At 39.1% G+C, this 27,965-nt stretch overlaps 2 protein-coding genes across 2 annotated transcripts; one reads left to right on the top strand and one right to left on the bottom strand.

The window, feature by feature from the left end:
- The first annotated feature begins 17,557 nt into the window (after window positions 1-17,557).
- On the top strand, window positions 17,558-19,644 carry K441DRAFT_659415 (uncharacterized protein). Its single transcript, XM_067648528.1, has one exon. It carries the CDS (start codon window positions 17,566-17,568, stop codon window positions 19,234-19,236), a length of 1,671 nt encoding a protein of 556 aa, XP_067504461.1. The 5' UTR covers window positions 17,558-17,565; the 3' UTR covers window positions 19,237-19,644.
- A 401-nt stretch (window positions 19,645-20,045) lies between these two features.
- Window positions 20,046-20,249, bottom strand: K441DRAFT_559148 (uncharacterized protein; the record flags this gene model as incomplete). The annotated part of the gene is made up of 1 exon (XM_067643437.1): window positions 20,046-20,249. A coding segment is annotated over one exon (204 nt), but the record flags the coding sequence as incomplete, so codon positions are not given.
- Window positions 20,250-27,965: the final 7,716 nt, after the last annotated feature.

Below are 27,965 nucleotides of genomic sequence, written 5' to 3'. Positions count from 1 at the left end.
ATAATNTGCCNTAGNATAANACGCGGCTNTCCTAGCGCTTAGTTTACGGCTATATTACTACCTTAATAGACCTTTACTAGACGTAGAAGGGTATAGGGATAAATAGGCACTAGTCCCTACGGGAGGATAATATTAGGGATTACCTAAAGGTTTTATAACAGAGGGACGTATAGTAGGAAAAGGAGTAGTTTATAGATAAGGGTAGGGATATACTACTTAACGGATATATAAAGGATAAGTTTAAGAGTATCTATTGTAAGCTATAGGCCCGTAGAGACTCCTTACTAAAATACTACCTTTACACGCTTATAGATATCCTACTAGGCTACTATATACTTACCTACGGCGGCAATAGGCACTTCGCTAAGATCTTAAACCTATTTACCTTTAAGTTTAAGGGGGAAGGTCCTATGTATTATATGCCCCTAATATTTACTATATACGCTAGTAAGTAGAACTAGTATAGCCGCCTTAAGACTATTAAAGCTTTACGTAATAAGAAGCCGCTTATCTATATACTTAGCGGGCTAGCTTTCTACCTCTTATACCGCTGGGACCTTAGCAATAAGCTATTTCTAGACTTTAGTAAGTAGTTAGTGTGGTATAATATCCATCTAATTAAGAGCAGCGCTGGGGACTGTAAGATAGCCTTTTTGTATAACTCGCAGCGAGAGTAGGTTACTAAGGCGTTTTAGGCCGTTAGCGTCTTCTTATAAAAGAAGACCTATATTAGGCGAAGCGCTAGCGCTAAGATAGCGGAGCTAAAAGGGGTTAGTAAGGACTAGATTAGATGCGCTAGCAGGTAAAACTAGGAGTAGATAGTTAGCTATTATTTAAACTTGCTACTACGGGAGTTTATACGGACAATAGCCGGCTATTTGCCGCAGATAGGCTGCTTTAAGATTTGTAGGGTAAGCGTTGCCCCCCCCTAATATACTACTATTAATAATTTAGCCAGAGCTAGACGTTTAAAAGGGTTAGTTTAGCCCTTAGGTTAGCTAGGTTAATAACCTTACGGCTATAGGCGCTATAAACCTCCTATTTTACCTCTAGGAGGTTATTCTATAGGACTTAGTAGTCCTCCGTAAGATATTCCTAAGTAGCCCTATATAGAACCACCTAGTCTTTTAGTATAAGGTCTATTTACCCTTTACGCAGAAGGTTGAAGCCTGCCTATAGCAGAAGGAAGAAGGCCTTAGCTAGCTATTAATACTTTACTAGGCTATGCCGGCTATTATAGACCGCCTAAAGACTATAGACGCCTAAGTTTATAAGCTATAGGCGTTGTTTAACCGTATAGCCGAGTTCTAGTAGGCGTAGTCTTTATAGCTTTAATTGCTTATATCTAGTAGCCTTACCTTTTAGCTTAAGGTCCCTTCGGCATCTGTATATTTACGTTTAATAGCATACCTACTAATAGTACGTCTACCGACGGTACGTCTACTAGCGCCTTTATCTATTACGGAATTAAGCTAGGATATATTAGCCCGGATAAGCGCTATAGCCCCTTAGGGGCTTATTTTAGTGGGGTACTTATATAATAGCGGCGCCTAATCTAAAACGCAAATATCTCTATTAACTTATAGCTAATTTTTGCTATCTTAGTGCGAGCAAAGAGCCCTTAGATAGCTCTACGCATACTACTTAACAGGTATTAAGAGCGCGATATTGCTGCGGCGTTGCTAGCGATTAAAGATTAACTGTGGATATAAGGTAATATCTATATACCGCTAAGCGTATAGGCCTCCTATCTACTAAATTATAACTTAGCGGCTAATTTAGCTATATAAATCGAACTATGGATATACTATTAGTGTTTACAGCTTAGCTAAGCGCCCGTTTAGTCGCTAAGCCGCATATAATATATATAACCCCTATTAATATTCGCGGATATTTACGGCTAAGCCTATAGCTAAGCTATAGACATCTTTAAATATCTTTACCCCTACTAATTAAGTCGCTAATACGCGCGTACTATTGGCCTATTGGCCCAGCCGTGTGCCCATATATTTACCCTATATAGTAAGGTTACTTACTAAGCAGCCAGTAGGTATACTTTCTTTACCTCTCCTCCCCGGTTTATATCTGCCTATATAGGAAAATAGGAACCCCCCCTTAGGGCGTAGCTTCTCTAGCAGCGTCCTATATATCTTAAAAATGCCGTTAATTAGTTACGTAAAGATTAATATTATAAATAATGCCGAACTATATACTAACGCGTAGAGTATCCTTACCTTTATGTATTCTAAGAGACCTAAAAACACGTTTTTAAATTATAAGCTAAAGCAGAAAGAGTTTAAGGTAAGTAGGTAGGTGCTTTATAGAGTAGTATACTTATAACTAACGCGCGTCTTTTTAGGCTTTTTATAAGCGGAAGCAGTACTATAATAGTAATACTATTACGAAAAAGAAGCTACTTCTTTTTCTTATTAAGGAGGTTATAGGCTAGCTACTAAAAGTAAAAAGCTGTAAGGTTAGCAATAATATGCCCTAAGATAAGACGCGGCTCTCCTAGCGCTTAGTTTGCGGCTATATTACTACCCTAATAGACCTCTATTAGATATAAAAGGGTATAAGGATAAATAGCTACTAGTCCCTACAGGAGGATAACGTTAGGGATTACCTAAAGGTCTTATAATGGAGGGACGCGTAGTGGGAAAAGGAGTAGTTTATAGATAAGGGTAGAGATATGCTACTTAATAGATATATAAAGGACAAGTTTAAGAGCGTTTACCGCAAGCTATAGGCCTGCGGAGACTCCTTACCAGAATGCTACCTCCGCACGCTTATAGATATCCTACTAGGCCACTATATACTTACCTACGGCGGCGATAGGCGCTCCGCCGAGATCTTAGACCTATTTACCTTTAAGTTTAAAGGGGAAGGTCCTACGCGTTATATGCCCCTAATATTTACTATACGCGCTAGTAAGTAGAACTAATATAGCCGCCTTAAGACTATTAGAGCTCTATGTAATAAGAAGCCGCTTGTCTATATACTTAGTGGGCTAGCTTTTTACCTCCTATACCGCTAGGACCTTAGTAACAAGCCGTTTCTAGACTTTAGTAAGTAGTTAGCGTAGTATAATATCCGCCTAATTAAGAGCAGCGCTAGGGACTATAAAATGGCCTTCTTATATAACTTATAGCGGGAGTAGGTTACTAAGGCGTTTTAGGCCGTTAGCGTCTTCTTATAAAAGAAGACCTATATTAGGTAAAGCGCTAGCGCTAAGATAGTAAAGCTAAAAGGGGTTAGTAAGGACTAGATTAGACGCGCTAGTAGGTAGAACTAGGAGTAGATAGTTAGCTATTATTTAAACTTGCTACCGTAGGAGTTTATGCGGATAATAGCCAGCTATTTGCCGTAGATAGGCTACTTTAAGATTCGTAGGGTAAGCGTTGCCCCCCCTAACGTACTACTGTTAATAATTTAGCCAGAGCTAGACATCTAGAAGGGTTAGTTTAGCCCTTAGGTTGGCTAGGTTAACGACCTTACGGCTATAGGTACTATAAACCTCCTATTTTACCTCTAGGAGGTTATTCTATAGGACTTAGTAGTCCTCCGTAAGATATTTCTAAGTAGCCCTATATAGAACTACCCGGTTTTCTAGTATAAGGCCTATCTACCCTTTATACAGAAGTTCGAAGCCTACCTATAGTAGGAGGAAGAAGGCCCTAACTAGCTATTAATACTTTACTAGGCCGTACTAGCTATTATAGACTGCCTAAAGACTATAGACGCCTAAGTACGTAAGCTATAGGCGTTGTTTAACTATATAGCCAAGTCCTAGTAGGCGTAGTCTTCGCAGCTTTAATTGCTTACGTCTAGCAGCCTTACCTTTTAGCTTAAGGTCCCTTTAGCATCTATATATTTATATTTAATAGTATACCTACTAATAGCATATCTACCAACGGTATGTCTATTAGCGCCTCTATCTATTATGGAATTAAGCTAGGATATATCGGCCTGAATAAGCGCTATAGCTCCCCCTTTACTAGCGCCGCCGTAGCTATAGCTATAGCTATAGCCGTAGCAAGGGCCTAAGCCTAAGTAGCCGCCTAAGTAGCCGCCTAAGTAACTGCTTGTATATTATATGTGCTATATAGTAAAGTCCATACGGGCCCTTTAGCGTAAGTAAACTAAAGGGCTTAAAGGTAATCCTTCTATAGTAGCGCTAAATTCTAAATAGGGTAGTAAATAGCGGGCCAGCCAGTAGAATAAGCTCTAAGAGTACTCCTTACGGCTTAAGGTTATTAAGGAGATTAGGCAGGTTACGTAGGCCTAGAGGGTTAGTAAGGAAGTAGCTATATAGTAGGTTAATTAACAGTAGAAGCGAATACAGTGCTTACTAGATTAGCTTTATAAACGGCTTTAAGCGGGTAGAAAAGCTTTAAAATAGTATATATATCTAACTTCTAAGGAGTCCCCTTAAAGCCTTTATCTATAACCCCTTAGGGGCTTATTTTAGTAGGGTACTTATATAATAGCGGCGCCTAATTTAAAACGCAAATATCTCTATTAACCTATAGCTAATTCTTGCCATCCTAGTGTAAGCAGAGAGCCCTTGGACAGCTCTACGTATACCACTTAATAGGTATTAAGAGCGCGATATTACTGCGGCGTTGTTAGCGATTAAAGATTAACCGTAGATATGGGGTAATATCTATATGCCGCTAAGCGCATAGGCCTCTTATCTGCTAAATTATGACTTAGCGGCTAATTTAGCTATATAAATCGAACTGTAGATATACTATTAGTGTTTACGGCTTAGCTAAGCGCCTACTTAGTTGCTAAGCTGTATATAATATATACAACCCCTATTAATATTCGCGGATATCTACAGCTAAGCCTACAGCTAAGCCGTGGACATCTTTAAATGTCCTTACCCTTACTAATTAAGTCGCTAATACGCGCGTACTATTAGCTTATTGGCCTAGCCATACGCCTATATATTTACCCTATGCGGTAAGGTTACTTGCTAAGCGGCTAGTAGGTATACTTTCTTTACCTCTCCTCTCTGGTCTATATCTGCGTATATAGGAAAATAGGAACCCCCCCTTAGGGCGCAGCTTCTCTAGCTACGTCCTATATATCTTAAAAATGCCGTTAATTAGTTATATAAAGATTAACGTTATAAATAATGCCAAACTACGCGCTAACGCGTAGAGTATTCTTACCCTTATATGTTTTAAAAGACTTAAAAATATGTCTTTAAATTATAAGCTAAAGTAGAAAGAGTTTAAGGTAAGTAGGTAGGTACTTTATAGAGTAGTATATTTATAACTAACGCGCGTCTTCCTAGGCTTTTTATAAGCGGAAGTAGTATTATAACAGCAATACCGTTACAAAAGAGAAGCTACTTCTTTTCCTTATTAAGAAGGTTATAGGCTGGCCACTAAAAGCAAAAAGCTATAAGGCTAGTAATAACGTGCCCTAGGATAAGACGCGGCTTTCCTAGCGCTTAGTTTGCGGCTATATTACTACCCTAATAAACCTCTACTAGATATAGAAGGGTATAGGGATAAATAGCTACTAGTCCCTATAGGAGGATAACGTTAGGGATTACCTAAAGGTTTTATAATAGAGGGACGCGTAGTGGGAAAAGGAATAGTTTATAAATAAGGGTAAGGATACGCTACTTAACGGATATATAGAGGATAAGTTTAAGAGTGTCTACTGCAAGCTATAGGCCCACGGAAACTCCTTACTAGAATACTACCTCCGCACGCTTATAGATATCCTACTAGGCCACTATATACTTACCCATAGCGGCAATAGGTGCTCTGTTAAGATCTTAGACCTATTTACCTTTAAGTTTAAGGGGAAAGGTCCTATACGTTATATACCCCTAATATTTACTATATATACCGGTAAGTAGAACTAGTATAGCCGCCTTAAAACTATTAGAGCTCTATATAATAAGAAGCGGCTCGTTTATATACTTAGCGGGCTAGCTTTTTACCTCTTATACCGCTAGAACCTTAGCGATAAGCTATTCCTAAACTTTAGTAAGCGGTTAGCGTAGTATAATATCCGCCTAATTAAGAGCAGCGCTAGGGACCGTAAGACGGCCTTCTTATATAACTTATAGCGGAAGTAAGTTACTAAGGCGTTCTAGGCCATTAGCGTCTTCTTATAAAAGAAGACCTATATTAGGCGAAGCGCTAGCGCTAAGATAGTAGAGCTAAAAGGGGTTAGTAAGGACTAGATTAAACGCGCTAGCAGGTAAAACTAGGAGTAGATAGTTAGCTACTATTTAAACTTATTACCACGGGAGTTTATGCGGATAATAGCTGGCCATTTACCGTAGATAGGCTGCTTTTGTCACAGAGTGAGCACAAGCGGTAATAATATATAGCGAAGTAGGTATTATTAAGCTATATACATAAACTACGTAATAAAGTTAAGACGTTGCGTAAGGAAAGAAGGTAGGAAAACGGGAAGAAAGGGCATATATTATTGACTTGGTTGCTTAGTTAACACGTACATAGGCAGAATAGGGTTCAGGTTATAGTCCTGGCAGAACTTAGCAGAATTTGGTGGAACTTGGCAGAATATAGCAGAATGCCGTAGATTACCATTAGATTGCCATTTCGCGGTTAGTCTTTAATTGCTAAGTCGGTGGAAACAGGTGGACGTGTGCAAGGTATCACGGGGGTGTCCCATAATAGTACCCCCCCTTTAAACTCGAGCTTCTGCGAGATAGGGCTATAGTAGTTCTAGGTAGAGTTTATAAAAGTCTTCTACGGCTTATATAAGTCCTATAGAGTTAATGGGTTCCCATAAGGACTTAGTAAAGCCTCTCTATTTTATAAGATACATATATTAGCGTTTCCGTTTATTATACTTAATATTATCAATTCTTTTAATAAAGTACTTGTTCTCACCATCTACTTTAACTAGTAGGGGAGGGTCTTATATCTGTCTAGGCAGGGCGTCTAATGTAGGGGTAGTAAGGTAGAGGACTAACGTATAGAATATAGGGTGGATTTTAACCGTATTAGGGAGCTTTAGTTAGTAGGTATAAGGAAAGATAACCTTTTTAACCTTATAAGGGCCAGCGTTCTTCTAATTAAGTTTCTTAGTAGGTCGTTTTATATTTAGATTTCTTATATCTAGCCAGATAAAATTACTAATTTAGTAGGCCGGTGCTGGGGTTTATTTCTTATTCGCTGCGGCTTTATAGACAGATTAAGCCTATATTATCTTATTAGTAAGGAACTATTATAGTTCCTCTATCTTCTTTACGAATTTATTTACTTCTGCAACTTATAAGGCGTGATAAGTAGGGTAAGGGACATTACTGAAGGGTTTAAAACCTATTCGCGGGTGCTAGCCGTAATTGGCTAGGAACGGGGAGACTTTTGTAGTTTCTAAGACGGAATTATTTATAGTAAACTTAGTAAATATAAGCTAGTTAATCCAGTTATCCTATAAATACGACGTGTATATCCAAATATACTGTTCTATTATAGCATTTACGCGTTCTATTTAGCTATCCGTTTTTAGGTAATACGTAGTAGATAATAGTGCTTTAATACAGAGTTAAGTAGTTAGTTTCTTCCAGAATGCCGAGATAAACTAGCTACCTTTATCGGAGATAATCGTTTTAGGGAGTCCGTGGAGTTTCTATATATAATCTAGGAATAGTTAGGCAACGGCAGGCGTTAATATATTAGGGTAGGCAATTAAGTGTTTTATTTTAGATAGTCGGTCTATAACTACTATAATATTTATACAGCCTTTACTCTTAGAAAGGTTAATAATAAAGTTAATTAAGATATCCTTTTATCTTTGGTCCGGAACAGGCAGCGGCTTTAAAAGACCGTTATANGTCTCNTGNNAGGCTTTAGCTCGTNNGCAGGTNTNGNAGCTANAGACGTACCTTTGTNTNNTNTTATNNATATTCNGCTAATAATACTCCCGTTAGAGTAGTTCTAGGGTCTTTCCTTAGCCTAGGTGGCCGGCGACAGGTAGATTATATACGTATTTAAGGAGTTTAAGCTTAAGCTTATTATAATTAGGGATAACTAGACGGTTCTGGTAATATAAGTAATTTCCACGGGCTTTGCATTTACTTAGAGAAATCTTTTTAGAGCGTTTAATGCCATCTTATATTAGCTTAAGCGTCTCTTAAATAAACTTATTATTTAGGTATTTGTTAACTATAATCTATTTAATTAATTAATTAGTTATTTTAAGGACGTGTACTATAAGATCTTTAGTGGGAGGGTTAAATAGTTTAGGGCGAAGTAGGGTCTAATTTTGGTAAGAGCGCGCTTCTTCTAGGGCTGGCGCGTCTTGCGAGTATCGGGTTAGGGCATTAGGCTTCTAACCTTAGACGCCTAGGTGGTATATAATTAAGAATTAGAAATAAGATAGATATTCTAACTAGCGGGCCTAATAATAACTTAGCTATTTTATAGTCGTGAAGTACTATAGGTTCTTATAGTCGCTAAGGACCTTAATTAGAAATCCAGCGCCTTTTAGTTTAGGTCGCCATTATTTAAAACACCTAATAATAGCTAATAATTCCTTATCGTAGATCTCGTAGTTATATTTAGCTAGGCTTAGTTATTTTAAGAAGTATACTACGGGGTGTAATACTCTATCCTCGTTATACTAAGACAGGATGCCTCTAGTGACGTAGTTAGATAAGTTGGCTTCTATAACACTTATTTAGTTTAGGTTAAAGTGTTAAAGCACAGGCGTAGTAGTAAACATAACCTTTAGATAGGTAAAGGCCTTCTTATATTCCTTATTAAAAATAAAGACTTTATTCTTTTGGGTTAGAGCTATAAGGGGTAAAACTAGGGCGGAGAAGTTATTAATAAACCGTTAGTAGAAATTAGCAAATCCTATAAAGGCTCTTACGTCCTTAACGTTCTCGGGTTCTTACCAGTTTATAATTACTTTGACTTTCTTTAGGTTCATTTATATACCGTTTATAAAAATAAGGAATCTAAGGTATAGGACTTCTATTTTATAGAACTCGCATTTATCTACATCTAATTGTAGACTAGTTCCGTACAGGGCTTATAGGATAAGGTTAACGTATTTCTAATATTTGGTCAGGTTATTACTATATATTAGAATATCGTCGATATAAGCAGTACAGAAGATGTCTAAGTAGGGGCGTAGGGTGTTGTTTATATAATGTTAAAACGAGCTTAGAGTGTTTGCGAGGCTAAAGGGTATTACTAGGTACTTAAATAGTCCATATTGGGTACGAAATGCAGTAAGCCATTTGTCCCCTTTTGTAATGCGGAGACGGTTAAATATAGAGATGATATTAAGCTTCGTGTAGTAACGAGCCTTACTTAGTTAGTTTAGCGTCTCTTATATCAACGGGATCGGATATTAGTTCTTAACGGTAACGGCGTTAAGAGCTCGGTAGTCTACATAGAAGCGTAAACCGCCGCTAGATTTCTTAACGAAGATTACTAGTACGGCTATAGGCGACGAGCTTGCTCTAATAAATCCTTTGCTTAGGTTCTCGTCTAAATACTTTTATAGCACTTAGAGTTTATTTTAGGATATCCCGTATAAGGGTCCAAATCCGGGCTGCTTTCCTTCTTTAAGTACAATCTTGTGGTTGTATAGTCGGTATTCTAATAGCTTATCGGCTTCCTTTTATGAGAATGTATCTAGGCGATAATAATACTCTATTAGTACCTTCGTAGTAGGGTTAGTATACTTCTTTAGTGCCAAGGCCTTCTTAATATCGGCCATTGTAATAGCGAAGATTGTATACTCGGGTTTCTTAGCAAGTTGCGCTAGCGGGGTAGCTCTAATTATGCGGATATCTAGGGTGCCGAGCTCGCTCGGGTTGTCTATAGTTTCTTATTCAGGTTTAGGTTTAGTATTAGGTACGGAGTTAGTGTTAGATTCGGGTTTAGGTTCTTTAAGAATCCTTTTTATAGTAGAATACTAGTCCTTCTGGTATTTCCGTGTATAGAGCTTAAGCTTTTACTTAGCTCGGGGCGGTGCAGTGCTTAGTAATAACTTATGGAATTTAGTAGAGTTTTTAGGTCCTTAGTGGATGTTGGTAAATTCCTTAGGTACGGGGTGGATAGTTGTAGAAATTTTAGACTAGTAGATCCTAGTGGATTTTTTAGGTTTTAGTTTTGGGTCTAAGTAGCGAGTTATAAGGCACTTCTGCTTATAATGGGAGGTAGTAAATAGAAGCTTAAGGTTGTCCTAATTAATAGTCACCTTATATAGCTTTATCTAGGGTTATCCTAGGATTACTAAGTAACTAAGGGTGGTAATGAAAAGTTTAATTAATTCTTCGTGGTTAGGTATTAGAGTCTTAGGAATACTATATAGGTAATACGGCCTAAGATAGTACGTTTGCCATTAAATCTAAATACGTTAATATGCTAGTTAAGGGGGGTTAGGGTAAAATTATTATTTTATATAAAGATCTTATTAATAAATCCTATGCCGCTAGCTCCTGTGTTAATTAGGATTTAAGCGTTAGCCTATTAACCATTCTACTAAAGACAGTAGTTAATAATAATAATTCTTCTTTAATTAACGTCTGATACGGATGCTATCTAGCCCCACGCAGACTACTCCGTACACAAGGGAAAAGTAATATTGACGGGAAAAAACCCTTGCTGCTGGGGGGGAGGAAAAACCCTATGAGCCACCTCAGTAGGATGAAAAACCCCGATTTGCCATGTCCGTCCNTAGCGGCGGCCCTGCGGGCCTACGGCTACGTCCTGTCCTCCTTGGATGTTCGAACTCCTTGGGAACCACTGCTTCCTTCTCTAGCTTATCCAAAGCTAGGGTTCACTACGTCCCAGCTAGGCCTTGCTAATCGATTGCCGTACGGTCGTCTCCCATATCTTAACCACCCCCTGTATGCTATCTCCTATAACCATTACGTTGCCATATACGCCTTGCCTCCCCCCCCCTAGAGCCACCGAAGGCGTAAGGGGGATTCATCCGTTCTAACCACCGTAATACTAATAAGCGAGCGGGATATGTTGTATTTGGAGACAGTAGTTAATAGTTATGCTATGGTCCTAAGAGTTAGAGTTTATAACGTTAAATACGTTTAACGAGATTCTATAGCAGAGCCGTCCTGGAGAGCAACTTAGCTCTAGGACCTTCCTTTTGGAGGCAATTAGGGTAGGGTTCTTATAGGACGTTAGCTGTAGCTTTATCCTTGTAAATGGTGCTTACTAGATATAGGGGTGGAACTAGATAAAGATTAGGGACGGTAACCGGAAGATTAATGTAGTAAACGGCTGCTAGTGCTAGCCGTTTGTAAATTGTTTTAGGGTATAGGGACAAAGCAGTGGTTTAAGAGGTAGGAGCCACTTCTATATTTAAAGTAGAGGCCTAGCTTAATGCGTTGTTCTCGTTTAGAGGACCCTAATAGGGCGTATCCTAGGGTCCTAGTGTTAATATCCATGGCGTTGGGGTGCTTAGGTTAAGATAATAACTTAGTAAACGTTTACGGGGTTATTATATTATACCAATAAATGGGCTTTAGTATGAGGCGTAGTATATTGTTATACTGTTTATTAATAATGTTTATATAGGCGTTAAGAGTTTCTAGGAGGTCTACGCCTATTAGGGAGGTTTTTAGTTTAGGGCTTAAGAATTTAATAAGGCTGTTAATTAGTACGGAGTTATTCCAGCCTGTTTCCTTTGTGTAGCGGTTAAATTTAGAGAAGTATACTAGGAAACTTTTCTTTTTTTAAGTTATTTAGTTTATCTTTCTTTAAGCGGTGGCTTAGCGGTTTAGGTTACTATATATAGCTTTAAGAAGTATAACTAGGCTTTATACTAAGTTTAGTTAAAAAGGTTTAATAAGGTTAGCTATATCTCCTCCTAGTTAACTTAGGGCGTAATAGAGTTAGTTAGCTTCGGTTAGGTAGCGGTTAGTATTACCAGTTAGCTTATTCTTAAGCCGGTTTAAAAATAACTAAAGCTCTTATTATTTACCGGTAAATACTAGGGGGTCTAGTAGTTTCTCAGATCGTTTTAGTGCAGTAGTTAGCTCTATAGGGTGAGTAACTACTACTAATTTAGGGCTTACGTTCCGCGTGTTTATCTCTAAAGATAGCGTTCGGTCTTAGGGCCTTAATATAGGCATCTTAAGGATACGGACTTCTTCTTAAAGTGCTTTAATTAATTGTTGTTATTGTGCTTCTTATTCGGCTTGCTATTAAGTTAAAGTGGCTTAGTGCTATATAAGGGCGTCCGTAAAGGACTTCTATATACCTACTAATTGTTCTTAAAGTGCAGCTATAATAGTGTCGGCCGTTGCGGGGGCTTTAGGGTCGTTCTGCATTTTCGGAGGGTAGTATAAGTTTTTAACGCAACGTAGTGTCACGGAGTGAGCACAAGCGGTAATAATATATAGCGAAGTAGGTATTATTAAGCTATGTATATAAACTACGTAATAAAGTTAAGATGTTACGTAAGAAAAGAAGGTAGGAAAACGGGAAGAAAGGGCATATATCGTTAACTTAGTTACTTAGTTAATACGTATATAGGCAGAATAGGGTTCAGGTCGTAGTCCTAGCAGAACTTGGCAGAATTCGGTAGAACTTGGCAGAATATGGCAGAATGCCGTAGATTGCTATTAGATTGCCATTTCGCGGTTGGTCTTTAATTGCTAAGTCAGTAGAAACAGGTAGACGTGTGCAAGGTGTCACGGGGGTGTCCCGTGACAGCTTTAAGATTTATAAGGTAAGCGTCGCCCCCCCTAACATACTACTGTTAACGATTTAGCTAGAGCTAAATATTTAAAAGGGTTAGTTTAGCCCTTAGGTTGGCTAGGTTAATAACTTTACGGCTATAAGCGCTATAAACCTCTTATTTTACCTCCGGGAGGTTATCCTATAGGACTTAATAGTCCTCCGCAAGATGTTTCTAAGTAGCCCTATATAGAACTACCTAGTCTTCTAATATAAGGCCTATCTACCCTTTACGCGGAAGGTCGAAGCCTACCTATAATAGGAGGAAGAAGGCCTTAGATAGCTATTAATACTCTACTAGGCCGTGCTGGCTATCGCAGACCGCCTAAAGACTATAGACGCCTAAGCACGCAAGCTATAGGCGTTGTTTAACTGTATAGCTAAGTCCTAATAGGCGTAGTCTTTATAGCTTTAATTACTTATATCTAGTAGCCTTACCTTTGAGCTTAAGGTCCCTTTAGCATCCGTATATTTATATTTAATAGTATACCTACTAATAGCACGTTTACCGATGGTATATCTACTAGTGCCTCTATCTATTACGGAATTAAGCTAGGATATATTGGCCTAGATAAGCGCTATAGCTTCCCCTTCGCTAGCGCCGCCGTAGCTATAGCTATAGCTATAGCTATAGTAAGGGCCTAAGCCTAAGTAGCCGCCTAAGCAGCTGCCCGTATATTGTATACACCGTATAGTAAAGTCTATATAGGCCCTTTAGCGTGAGTAGACTAAAGGGCTTAGAGGTAATCCTTTTATAGTAGCGCTAGATTCTAAATAGGGTAGTAGATAGTAGGCTAGCCGGTAAAACGAGCTCTAATAGTACTCCTTACGGCTTAAGGTTATTAAGGAGATTAGGCGGGTTATATAGGCCTANAGGGTTAGCGAGGGAGCGGCTATATAGTAGGTTAATTAATAGTAGGAGTAAATGTAGTGCTTGCTAGATTAGCTTTGTAAATAGCTTTAAGTAGGTAAAAAAGCTTTAAAATAGTATATATATCTAACTTCTAAGGAGTCCTCTTAAAGCCTTTATCTATAGCCCCTTAGGGGCTTATTTTAGTGGGGTACTTATATAATAGCGGCGCCTAATCTAAAACGTAAATATCTCTATTAACCTTCGGCTAATTCTTGCCATCTTAGTGCGAGTAGAGAGCCCTTAGACAGCTCTACGCATACTACTTAATAGGTATTAAAAGCGCAACGTTACTGCGGCGTTGCTAGCGATTAAAGATTAACTATAGATATAGGGTAACATCTATATGCCGCTGAGTGTATAGGCCTCCTATCTGCTAAATTGTGACTTAGCGGCTAATTTAGCTATATAAATTGAACTATAGATATACTATTAGTGTCTACGGCTTAGCTAAGCGCCCGCTTAGTCGCTAAGCCGCATATAATATATATAACCCCTATTAATATTCGCGGATATCTATAGCTAAGCCTATAGCTAAGCCGTAGATATCTTTAAATGTCTTTACCCCTACTAATTAAGTTGCTAATGCGCGCGTACTATTGGCCTATTGGCCTAGCCATGCGCCCGTATATTTACCCTATGCGGTAAAGTTACTTACTAAGCGGCCGGTAGGTATGCTTTCTCTACCTCTCCTTCCTAGTCTATATCTGCGTATATAGGAAAATAGGAATCCCCCCTTAGGGCGTAGCTTCTCTAGCTGCGTCCTATATATCTTAAAAATGCCATTAATTAGTCGCGTAAAGATTAACGTTATAAATAATACTAAACTACACGCTAACGTGTAGAGTATTCTTACCTTTACGCGTTCTAAGAGACCTAAAAACACGTCTTTAAATTATAAGCCGAAGTAGAAAGAGTTTAAGATAAGTAGGTAGGTGCTTTACGGAGTAGTATACTTATAACTAACGCGTATCTTCCTAAGCTTTTTATAAGCGGAAGTAGTACTATAACGGCAATACTATTACGGAAGAGAAGCTACTTCTTTTCCTTATTAAGGAGGTTATGGGCCGGCCACTAAAAGTAAAAAGCCGTAAGGCTAGCGACAACGTGCCTTAGAACGAGACGCGGCTCTCCTAGCGCTTAGTTTACGGCTATATTACTACCTTAACGAACCTTTACTAGACGCAGAAGGGTATAGGGATAAATAGCCACTAGTCCCTACGGGAGGATAACGTTAGGGATTACCTAAAGGTTTTATAATGGAGGGACACGTAGTAGGAAAAGGAGTAGTTTATAAATAAGGGTAGGGATATACTACTTAATAGATATATAAAGGACGAGTTTAAGAGCGTCTACCGCGAGCTATAAGCCTACGGAGACTCCTTACCAGAATACTACCTCCGCACGCTTATAGATATCCTACTAGGCTACTATATACTTATCTACGGTAGCGATAGGCGCTCCGCCGAGATCTTAGACCTATTTACCTTTAAGTTTAAAGGGGAAGGTCCTACGCGTTATATACCCCTAATATTTACTATACGCGCTAGTAAGTAAAACTAGTATAGCCGCCTTAAGACTATTAGAGCTCTATATAATAAGAAGCCGCTTATCTATATACTTAGCGGGCTAGCTTTTTACCTCCTATACCACTAGGACCTTAGCGACGAGCCGTTTCTAGACTTTAGTAAGTAGTTAGCGTAGTATAATATCCGCCTAATTAAGAGCAGCGCTAGGGACTATAAAACGGCCTTCTTGTACAACTTATAGCGGGTGTAGGTTACTAAGGCGTTTTAGGCCATTGGCGTCTTCTTATAAAAGAAGACCTATATTAGGCGAAGCGCTAGCGCTAAGATAGTAAAGCTAAAAGGGGTTAGTAAGGACTAGATTAGACGCGCTAGTAGGTAGAACTAGGAGTAGATAGTTAGCTATTATTTAAACTTGCTACCGCGGGAGTTTATACGGATAATAGCTAGCTATTTGCCGTAGATAGGCTACTTTAAGATTCGCAGGGCAAGCGTCGCCCCCCCTAACGTACTACTATTAACAATTTAGCCAGAGCTAGACGTCTAAAAGGGTTAGTTTAGCCCTTAAGTCGGCTAGGTTAACGACCTTATAGCTATAGGTACTATAAACCTCCTATTTTACCTCTAGGAGGTTATTCTATAGGACTTAGTAGTCCTCTATAAGATGTTTCTAAGTAGCCCTATATAGAACTACCCGGTCTTCTAGTATAAGGCCTATCTACCCTTTATACGGAAGGTTAAAGCCTACCTATAGTAGGAGGAAGAAGGCCCTAACTAGCTATTAATACTCTACTAGGCCGTACTAGCTATTATAGACTATTTAAAGACTATAGACGCCTAAGCATGTAAGCTATAGGCGTTATTTAACTATATAGCCAAGTCCTAGTAGGCGCAGTCTTTATAGCTTTAATTGCTTACGTCTAGCAGCTTTACCTTTTAGCTTAAGGTTCCTTTAGCATCTATATATTTGCGTTTAATAGTATACCTACTAACAGCATATCTACCGACGGCATGTCTATTAGCGCCTCTATCTATCGCGGAATTGAGCTAGGATATATTGGCCTAGATAAGCGCTATAGCTTCCCCTTTACTAGCGCCGCCGTAGCTATAGCTATAGCTATAGCCGCAGTAAGGGCCTAAGCCTAAGTAGCCGCCTAAGTAGCTACCTATATATTATATGTGCTATATAGTAAAGTCCATACGGGCCCTTTAGCGTAAGTGGACTAAAGGGCTTAGAGGTAATCCTTCTATAGTAGCGCTAAATTTTAAATAGGGTAGTAAATAGCGGGCCGGCCAGTAGAATAAGCTCTAATAGTACTCCTTACGGCTTAAGGTTATTAAGAAGATTAGGTAAGTTACGCAGGCCTAGAGGGTTAGTAAGGAAGTGGCTATATAGTAGGTTAATTAACAGTAGGAGCAAATATAGTGCTTACTAGATTAGCTTTATAAACGGCTTTAAGCGGGTAGAAAAGCTTTAAAATAGTATATATATCTAACTTCTAAGAAGTCCTCTTAAAGCCTTTATCTATAACCCCTTAGGGGCTTATTTTAGTGGGGTACTTATATAATAGCGGCGCCTAATCTAAAACGCAAATATCTCTATTAACCCACGGCTAATTCTTGCCATCCTAGTGCGAGCAGAGAGCCCTCGGACAGCTCTACGCATACCACTTAACGGGTGTTAAGAGCGCGACGTTGCTGCGGCGTTGCTGGCGATCGAAGATTGACCGTGGATATGGGGTAATGTTCACGACCAGCTTCACCCCCCCCTTTAGCGAGCGCTGCGAGATTTCAAATTCGCTACGTGCATCCAACCTCGCTTAATTGCCACTAGCTGTACGTAGTACCTGTAGCGAACGGCTGTGGCCACACGCAAGGACCTTTTTGGTTGCCCTGGAGAAACGCCTTGGTTGGCCAGGGGAATCAAATTGAAGACGTACGCTTCCTCTTCTCCCCCTTCTCCCCCATAACTACGCCTCCCTTGTGGCCGCTAAAACGCGAATACAACGCTGTCTCTGCAGAGAGGTCGATGAAATTTGGCAATATCATACGGGTGGAAACCTCATGATATCTGATGAAGATCACGATACTGCGGGATCGCGACGTTCTTGCAGCCAAGCATACGGCTTCGCTACAATTACTATGTACAGCTGGCGGCAACCAAGCGAGATTGGATGCGCGTAGCGAATTTGAAATCTCGCAGCGCTCGCTAAAGGGGGGGGTGAAGCTGGTCGTGAACATCGCTGTACCTAATTAGTATGGTAGATTACTCGCTTATTTAGTAGCGGATTAAAAAAATTAATCGATATGATATGATATGATATGATCTCGCGTATCGTATCAATCGTTATCGATTAGATTATGCCCCACCCTGCACACTATTTGTTGACCTCCTTCGTTAACCAGGCTCATGATGTCTTTCTGCCTGCACGTCGCCTCAATCGTTCTGTTCATGATCGTCCCATCTGTCACGAGTCTCGGTCAATTGTACGATCGCTCCGTCTGTTTGTCCGCTGTCAACGCAAGCTACGATGACCTGTGCTCGCGAAACCCAGAATACTTTGCTCCGGGTTCCAATGTCTCGAGGCCCTTCCTCACACTTCCAGGATGCTACTCCTTGTGTGGCAGTAGATGGGGTCCATATCCGGACGACGGCCCTCGGTTACTAGACTGGATCGTGCCTGGCATGCTATTGATTGCAAACTTACACTTTGTACCAATTGGAGGGAAGAGATATACCGTGCTTGCACACTTCCTGGGCGACCCGATAGATACCATGCTTCGTCTTCTATACTTGGTAGAAGATTGCGTCGGAAATCTGCGAAAAGCTAAGAGGATAATCCCAGGCCCGCCAGGAGATCCGCCAGAATTTCGATATTTGGAACGACCCAAGATTCTCGCAACGATTCTTTCAGCCGCTGGCAGACTACTAGACCCTCGAGACTTGTCCGATTTGCTCGAAAGGGTCACCAACTGGTTGACCTTCGACGATAATAAGCATTTTAGAACTCGTTATGCTGTTCTCACGGAAGCCGCCGTCGCGCTCAGGCACCTGCGACTTCACGATATCAGAAGAACTGGTTTTGCGATCTTTCTCTATTTCTTCCAGTTTGTCGTGGTCTTTGTCTACCGAGTTGGAGGATCGCCGAATCCCTCAGGAGGCAGAGTATCGCCTGCGATGATGCTCTCCTGGTTTCTGCCGGTGGTGTTGCTGAGCAATGCCATCGGTGACTATGGCTCATGGAAACACTCTCAAGATACGATCCTTAAGTTCTTGGAGAAGGTGTTTGGGGATGATCCCTTACCTGCGCGGGTCCCACTGTTACCCCGACGGCGAGCCTTGAGAAGGTCTGGTTGGAGAAGCTTCACTGCCCACTTTACTGAGCTGGCTTGTTCAGGCTCTATACGCCACGATCATTCAACCTCCTCAAGTCGGAAAGTTGTTCTTGGACTTATTGCCGTTTTCCCAATTGCTCTTGCTTGTGCCACAGCTTTCAGAGTTGACTATACCGCCCCAACATGGTTCAGCTGCCGCGCAGTCACGGTCCTAGGCTCTTTCAGCGGGTGGCTATTAAGCTGGATTTTCACGAGCATCGCCACCAACTATCTACACAGAGATTATCGCTGGTTCTTCATCTTTGTCAAAGACATCTTGATCGGCACACCCATTCTACTGTTCATCTTACTGCCAACAGCCGGTCTCTTCAACAGCTGCTATTGTGTCAGTGGAGCCATATTTCGAGGAAAGATCAAAGCTTTCATTGATCTCAACCCAGTCTTGCTGTACCCTCACAACAATTATAATATCTACCCCTGGACCGTCGGTATTGGTCTTTCCTTGCAGATGCTGGTAGTTCCCGTACTCGGACTCTGGGTTCAACGACAGGGTTTCAAGACAATATGGTGGAAAGTTCCCCGAGGAAACAGGCAGCATCGACAGGATGAACAGAGGGAGAATCGGCCAGGACAACAGTGGGAGTCAAGGTTCGCGGACAGGAAAACGGAATCAGCGTCAATTGATGAAACTGTTCGGGAAGATATGGAGTTGGGGCATCTCCCCGGGCCACATACTCGAGACTAGAGAGCAGCGTGGTCAGAGTTGGTAATAAGCAAGCAAGCCAAGCTGAGCAGCCTCAGCTTGCTTGCTTGCAATTTTTGACACCTTGAGCTCGCTTGCTTGGCTTGTTTGAAATAAATCGTCAGCTTGCTTGCTTGCTTGGCCGCTTGATTAATTTTATATAGAAATTTGGTGTAGTATACAAAATTTAGGCCGTAAGCCACCCAAAGCTCCTCCGCAGCCACAACTTGTAGTAATTATGTAGTATATTTGCGCAGTGGTAGCTATCACGAGGCTTGGCGTGGTGTTGAGGAAGGCTTTGAGGGAGGCTTCGAGGGAGGCTTTGGCTTTGATAATAAGGACTTTATTGCTAAACCTAGATGTTAGCTATTTCCTATATAGATTATGGCGAACTTACTACTTCTACTAGACCTTTTAAAGCCCATTTTTTTGTAGCTGCGATTATACTGTAGAGTAGCAATAATATTAGGGCGGAGCCTTAATCGACGCGGCTCTAAAAGATCACCAGCTTTACTAAATGCTCGTTTGCAGTCGTCGCTTATAGCTGGTATAGTCAATATATTAAGAGCTATCCTTAAGAGCTTCGGCCGAGTTAATCGCTCCTGCCACCAATATAATATAGGATCGTTCGCGAGCGGGTAGTTGTTATTAAGAGGCTCTTAAGCCTTCCAAGTCTTATATTCGTCGACGTCGACAAGCCCTTAAGAGCCACGAGTATTAGCGTAAATGTAGTCGTCTCTACCTGACGCCGCGTGTGCCCGTTTCTATAACTAATTTAATGGCGTAGTTAGAGGATCTGGTTAAGCTTTATATTAAAGCCAAAGCTTTAGAAAAGCTGTATCGTTTTTAATTAGCCAATTTAGGTAATCTGCCCATGCATATTTGTAGAAGTATTTATAGAGAGGATGAAGTAGGACGGCTGCATAGTAGATAAGAGTTTTATTAAGCTTCTTAAAATACTTCTGAAGCTTTAACCAACCACAATTGAGGTTAATTGCGTAGTGATCCTTAATTGCTTCTTAATCTGGATAGTCTTCTATTATTGCTTTACCTACTTAAGCCTTTTTTTCCTTAAAGAGCTTTAGCAGCTAATCAAGCGTAGGAATAACCTCCTAAATTGCAGGCTTGCAAATCATTCAACGAGGCTTCAATATTGAATTGAATTGAATGCCAAGACTCAATCAATTCAATCAACTGAGAGCTCGCGGCCTTGGCAACGCATTCAATCTAGAGGTCCTAATTGAATTAAGTTGATTAAAAAATATTGAAGCTTTTGATATTATATAGAAATATACTGAAGTTTATATGCAGTAATGCCCTAAACCTTATTTGTGTTAGTGTTCCTTACCAAAAAAAGTTTATCCGAGCATTACCCGTTATTTATACCATTATATCGGCGCCAAAGTCTTGCAGGTAAGCAGAGTTTTACTACTAGATTCGCTCTATAGCTTTTAACGCGTTAGACAATTGCTAAATAAATACCTTAACCCTTTCTACTACTTGTTCTAATCCTACCGCACCTACAAACCTCTAACGCGCCTTAGATCATAGCTTGGACGGTGATACTAACGCGTTTACTACCGATTTCCAGCCAGACGATTACGTAGATGTTAACTGGAAACGCCTTCTTAGCTACTACTTTCCTTATTTAACGTTAGGCAGACGTTGCGGGGCTATATAGAAGTATGGATATAATATTAAGCATAGTAAAATGGGTAAGCGGTATTAGCTTTGCAGAATCTATTATAAGAAGAAGACTTATATATCTAGATTTAGGCACCGCTAATTACTTAAAGCATATACAGGAAGAATATAGTATTAGCGGCGATTTTACTAATTAGGTAAAGTAAGGACGATTAGTCTTTAAACAGCTATAACTTTAAGTTAATAAGCTAGAGGATTAAGCCCAAATAAACACCCTTATCTAAAGCCTTAATTTAGATCATTTTACTTGGCTTTTAATATAATGGGTTATCCGCGATAATATTCTATTTTATAAGCTTAAAAGTAGCTTATTTCGCGATCTTATAGGGTATACTAATTAAGCTATATTAACCACAGGCCTCTTACCTTTACATTTAACAATAAGAGAGTTAATAATTATTGAGTTTAATTGACATAAGGAAGTTATTACTGCTTTACTACGTGGAGCGCCGGGCAAGATTTATCTATTATTTAATCTTTAGACGTCTTATAATTACTTATTATTACTTAATAAGCTTAGCTTTAGGCCGCTATTATATTAATTACTAACTACTATATAGGAATTGTCGTTTACTTTATAGACGTAAAGAACTAGCACCGTTCCTTCCTTCTAGCCCTACCCTATTAAGAAGAGCGATATCTCGGCGTTAATATAGAAGCCAATATTACAAAAATCCTTACTAAGTTTAGAATTAGTGAGTAGTAGGTAGGCTACTTTATAGCAGATAATGCGGATAATAATAACACCTATATTAACGACCTCTCTACAGAGTTTAGATTTAATCCGCTATATCGTTATCTTTATTATATAGGCTATGTTATTAATCTAGTTACTTATATGCTGCTTTTTGGCGCAAATTTAAGCGCTTTAGATAAAGAAGAAGAAGATTTAGATACGGTCCTCCGCTAGATACTAGCTTGGCGGAAGATCCGGCCTATAGGTAAGCTTTAAAATATTATTTTTTAAATATTTAATTCTAAGCAACATATTAAAAAGCTCCTTAAGCTTTAGGATCTAGAGCCTTAAGAAGAAGCGTTGTAAGCTAATATTAAGCTTCTTTTAATTAAGCCGGTAGAGACGGGCTGGAACTCTATAGAATTAGCAATTAAACGCGTAATAAAGCTTAGAAACCCTATTAATCGCCTTATTAGTAATAAAGTTCTTAAATAGATAATATACTAGGCTAAAGTTACTAAGAACGGTATAAAGGATCCGCCTATAAGAGTTTATAAAGAGCCTAATATTATACAGAACTACCTAACAGATAATAATTGGGCTATATTAACTAAATATCTAGCTATTTTAAAGCCTTTTTAGATTGCTATAAAGCGACTAGAAGGACGCTTAAAGGAAGGTGCGTATAAACATTATTAATTTCTATTGCGAACTAATTAATATAGGCAAATTCGGATCTCTATAGGAGGTTCTTCCTATATTTAAATATCTACTTAATTAATTTAAGCGCTTTAAAGTGCAGTATAAACACTACTAGAAGCCTTACTTCCGTTATAATATTAATATAGCTTAGCTAAAGCTAACTAACTACTACGAACTCACTAATTATTTACCTGCGTATATCGCCGCCACTATCCTTTATCCGTTAATTAAATGGACTTTTGCTAATAAATATTAGACGGGCAAAGGCTGAGCTAGTTAGAAGGAAGTAGCTAAGTAAGCTATTTATAAACTATGGCTTAAGTATAAATACCGTCCAATTAAATTAATTACTAACGGCGAGCCTCTTATATAGCAGCGCGTCTTTTTATCTAAAATTAATAACTACTTCGTCAGCAGCTTTGCTTAGACGACACCTATAAATAATCGCGATAAGTATAACGACTGGCTTATACGAGCAGGTTACCCTAAGGACGTTTGCTATACCGATCTAATTGCCTATTGGTAAGCTAGATTAAAAGGAACTTACTACTAATAACTCGCTTATATAGCTCTTAATTTACTAACGATTCTACTAATATTAGTAGACCCTAAACGTATATTTAGCCTTACGGGCTTACTTCTTACTGCTAATCACGCACGACTACAACCCGATATAATTAGAGCTTTAATGGCGGTAGGATTGTGAGATAAGGAAGGCATAATTAATATAGTAGATAGGCAGTTAAAGCGCCCGTAGAAGGAAAAAATAGGACATACACGGTAGGAAGGTGACTTAACACCATGCCAAGACTCGCGATAGGCTATATTGATAGCCGGGGCGAAAAAAACGCTAGTGGAAAACGGCCTAGGCATTGCAAGGTAGGTCCTCCTGCATCAACACCATACTAAGACTTATAATAGTTCCTAACTACTACACTAGTTAGATTTAGTTGCAACTATTGCAATATTAATTCAATTAATTTAATTAATTGAGCCCTCTGCTTATAAAGCTTTCAATTTAACCAACTTAAGGTGTTAATTAAGTTAGGTTAAATGATTTGCAAGCCTACTAAATTGCTCTATATAGGCCCAACTTGCCTCTAGCTTTAAGCATCTTAGTAGCTTCGCGAATTGGTAATAGGATGTTAATGTAGTTAATAATAACGTCCTAATTATAAGAGGTTAAAGCTCTACCTATAATAACTAGAGGAGGTAGAGGCACTAGCTTCCCTTTAGCTACTAAAGGAGCTACTTCCTTCTTATACTTTATAATTATATATTATATAATTAAATTAATTAGGCTATAAAGGAGGATAGCTTAGGTAAAGGCGTTATAATAACTATTTTATCTAGTTTTAACTAGCTTAACTACTTTAAGGATTTTAAAGCTAGCTTTTAGTAGATTGCTCTGCTCCTCTTACTAATAATCCTTAAAGATTTAATAAAGCTGAGGTGTATTAATAGAATTAAGGATATTAATAAGAACGCTAAGGGGGCCTTCCCTTTGCTATTCTTTAAGGAAGCGTTCTTCGTCCTGCTTAGTAGAGGTTAGTAAGGGAATAAAAAGTTAAGATTTATTAATTAACGTATTAGTATATTTAAATCCTTATTCTTATACGCGTCTTTATCTTTTTTAAATAAAATTAACTAGGCTACTAGATTAAGTGTATAAGCTACGCATTAAATCTAATAATCCTCCTTCTTAAAGTTAAGTTTGGTAGATAAATAATCTATATAAGTGCCATTATTAGCGGCGTTATTAGTAATAAAATAGCTAAGCCTCTCTTTACTAACGTTAAAATGGGTAAAAACGCTGCTAATTACTTCTGCGTAGTTAATTCCTATATAACGGCCGAGTAGCTCTAGTAGAGCAACCAAGTAGTTAACGACTCTGCCTTTGCGATTAAGGTAGTAAATATATACGCTAGTAAGAGAATGTTTACTACTGCGTGTAGTCTAGCCGTTAAATAAGAAATAAAGCTTTAAACGGGCGTACGTAAGCTTATTAATTACGGCTGGCTAATAGGCCTTATAGTCCTGCATTATATAAAGCCGAACTAATCAGTAGCTTTTCTAAATTTACTTCTCGGCGTTAGGATTGGCGGTAGCTATTATAATATAGAAGGAAGGTGTTTTGACCTCTTATAGAGGATGATTATTGTTAGTAATCTACTTAATTACGGCTTACTGGAAGGTTGTTTTATTAAAGCCGCTAATAAGGTTATTTATAAGGCCTTAAGAGATCTTATATTTTTTATTAAGTACTTTAAGGATAGTTGCTTTCCGCTTCTTATTAAATTTAATTACGCCATATTTATTATAGCCGTGGTCTTTTCTTTTTTCTATAAGGTATTAGGACGTAGAAGAAGTAGTAGAGGTAATATTAAATCGACCACTAGGTAGAGTATGCTAATGGCAATACTTATATTCCTAGTATAGTCGCTTGCTAATGCGATGTTAAAGCTGATATCTATACTTATAGATAAAGCTTACGTTCCTTTTTAAGGCTCTAAACGGCTTCTAATATTAGCCGAGTCGTTGCTAGTTAATTCTATTATAATTTGTCTTAAAATTATTATTATCTAAAAGTAAGGGGGATATATCTGGAGCGAGAGCTTCGGAAAGAGTAATTATAGGCGTTAGAGTGGCTATCGCGTTTAGGTTAGCTTTGGTAAGATTATAAGGTATAGCTAATAGTAGAGCTAGTAGATAGCTACTAGTTTGGTGGTTTTAAGGGGGAGGGTATAGCAGAAAGATCTCCTTAATTATAGATCGTGACTAACGCGTAAGAAATCTCGGCGCGGAAAAACAATTAAACGAGCATATTTGTATGCGAAATCATCAAACTTAATACTAAAAGTGTATTACTAGATTTAAATCTCAACTAAAACTTATATATATATTTCCTATTAAGCGGGCAAGCAAGCAAGCAAGCTGAGCCTTATTCAGCTTGCTTGCTTGCCCAAAATAGGCTTTTAGCTTGCTGGCTTGCTTAATTAGTAATCAAGCAAGCAAGCCAAGCTAGCAAGCCAGCTTGCTTGTTACCAACTCTAAGCGTAGTCGTTAAGTGGCTAGTCTAGTGATCTTTTTGGACTGGACTGGAGTGGATCTGAGCTCAAATCCACTCCATCCAGCTAGTAAATTGTTTGACTCCAGGAGCTCCATGGAGCTCCAGTGCATTTATATACTAAATATAGAAAGGCTTGGCGTTAGCGCGGTGTTATAAAAGGAAGGGTAGATGTAGAATAACTCACTAAAAGCTACCTATATTATACCCTACCAATAACCTTATTCTCGTAGTCAATCTTAATAGCCGTATATTGCTCATCTAGCTTCTCTTTCTCCTCATCAGTCACGCCGTCCTCTACCTAAGCAGCTGCCTCTGCGGCAACAGCAGCAGCAAATCGGGCCTTTGCTGCTTCCTGAGCGGCACCCTTTCGCAAGGCTCTCCTACCAACTCATCTACTTCCTTATTGTTAAATGTACCTTTTAGCGGTGGCCTATATGAATGCCGAAGAACCTCATTTGCCTTAATTATACTTATTTATAATCGGGAACGCCGGTCGCTAAGAAGGATCTTGCAGCTGCTGAAGGGTCGCTCGCATTTATCGCTTATAGGAGGTATGGTTAATATATCAAGCGCAAATTGAGCAAGATCTGGCTGGCTCTCATAGTAATTCTGTCAGTATTGTAAGACGTCAAAGTGTTAATACTCGGCAAGAAGTACGCGTGGTAGCAAGATATTCCTCAAAGCGATCAAGATAGGTCGTTTACCTCAGCGAGCTCAGACGTTTACCTCAGCAAGCTCAGACGTTGGTGCGGATTTTCAATCGGTCCGCAAGCTGACTAACTACGTTTGTGCCACCAGAATCACGTCTGAGCGTGTTTCGCAAAGGTTCTTAGTAAATTCAACAATATCCGTGTGACGGAGGTTGCGGATATTGGAATAACTTGACCCCAATATTTTATATTATTTCCCAAAGTTCATTAATTATATACTAGCGTCTATATATTGCTTGGCAGCATCTACCTCAGCAACGCACAATGCTGAGACCTCCCGCAATATTCGCGAATATCGAACGTAGTCACTACATGGCTAATTCACTTTCAATATCGCTAAACTTATTAATATTTATTATACATTCATCATCTATTTATTTAAGAATTATTTTATAACGCTATTACCGCTTATAACTAACTGGGAGACTTATACGCGTATATAATCCTAACAAGCAAACCCACCTGGACGACCTACCTTAACTATACTATCATCTATAACCGCTATACCCTCCTCCACTGGTTCTATAATGCCGTCTAAGGCTAATATACACGCCGCTGCCGTAAAAGAGCGCGAAATTACTAAAGAGTAAAGGGAACAAGCCCGAGATAAAAGGGAGATTTAGAAGTATAAGGAAGAGCGTAAAGCCCGCCTAGCGGAGGAGGCTCGCCAGCATAAATACTACCTAGCTTAAATAGCTTAATTACAGTTAGGCTTGGCCGCTTCGGCCTTATAGGCTACTATAATAGCTACTACAGCTAATATCCTTAGTAAGCCTCTCCCTCCTAGTATAAAGTCGCTTAAACTCCACCTTCCTGGCGTTATAAAAAGGGATTACCTAGACATTTTTAAGGGTACCTTTAATCTAGTAAACCTCGCCCGTCTTTAAGTCTATACTACTTAAATTAAGATCGCTAATAAGATATGGATTAAGAATGGTACTCTGGTTATAAGGAAGATAAAGGTAGATAGGAAGCTATTTACAGATAAAGGCATTTGGTTTAAAGGTTTTACTAACTATATGGTTATTACTGGCACCCTTTATATATGCCCACTGGACCTTATTGCTAGCATACTTCTTTAAATAAATATAATTTATACCTTATTAACCTAGTATATCTAGGTAGGTTATATACTTAACTTAGTACTTAACTATTATACCTTTATAATAACTAATGGCTAACTAGAGCCCGCTAATTAGTAAATGCCAGCCTAGTATACAGCACCATACCTTATAATATCTAGTGCTATTAGCTTTGCCGCCTTAAAGAGACCTAGGTCGGATACCTCCTATACCTCTAATACCTGCCGCAGGTTTAATAATAGAGGCTATAATAATATAGCTTACAAATACCCGTATAAGTGCTTAAAGTATAGTAAAGATTACACTACATTATCTAAAGCTTGCGCCTAGGAATAGTAAAGCGAACCTTATAAAGTAGGGTCTAGCCTAATAATAACACCAACTTTAATTATATGCCTAGGACCTAGGCCTAATACATTACTATTATTCTTTACCTTTATAGAGGCGAAGGCTCTCTACTACTCTCTATTACCCCTAAGAATTTTAGCGTAGTACTCCCTTTTATCTAACTACCCGGGTAATTTACTAGCCACCTTAGTAGGCATCCTAACCTATAGCTGCGAGATAGGAGCTAAGTCTATCCCTACCCTAAGATCTTATAGGAACTATAACTCCTTTTAGGATAACGCTAATCTTATCTCTAAGAAGATAATATTAGACCTTAAAAAAGGACATATTAGAATCGCGATAGGGCCTATTATAGTCTTACCTCTTAGCCTAGTGCCAAAATTGGATAGAGGATACCGCCGAATTTACAATCTCTCCTTTTTACTAGTATCTTTAGTTAA

The sequence above is a fragment of the Cenococcum geophilum genome, assembly GCF_001692895.1.
Source record: "Cenococcum geophilum 1.58 unplaced genomic scaffold K441scaffold_19, whole genome shotgun sequence".
Taxonomy (NCBI): domain Eukaryota; kingdom Fungi; phylum Ascomycota; class Dothideomycetes; order Gloniales; family Gloniaceae; genus Cenococcum; species Cenococcum geophilum.
Note: the sequence above shows the minus strand (reverse complement) of the source record. Positions and strands in the feature narration are given on the sequence as shown.

What these genes read in the sequence shown, in the direction of transcription:
- K441DRAFT_659415 (XM_067648528.1), top strand. Translation starts at nt 17,566, where the DNA reads ATGATGTCTTTCTGCCTGCACGTCGCCTCAATCGTTCTGTTCATGATC.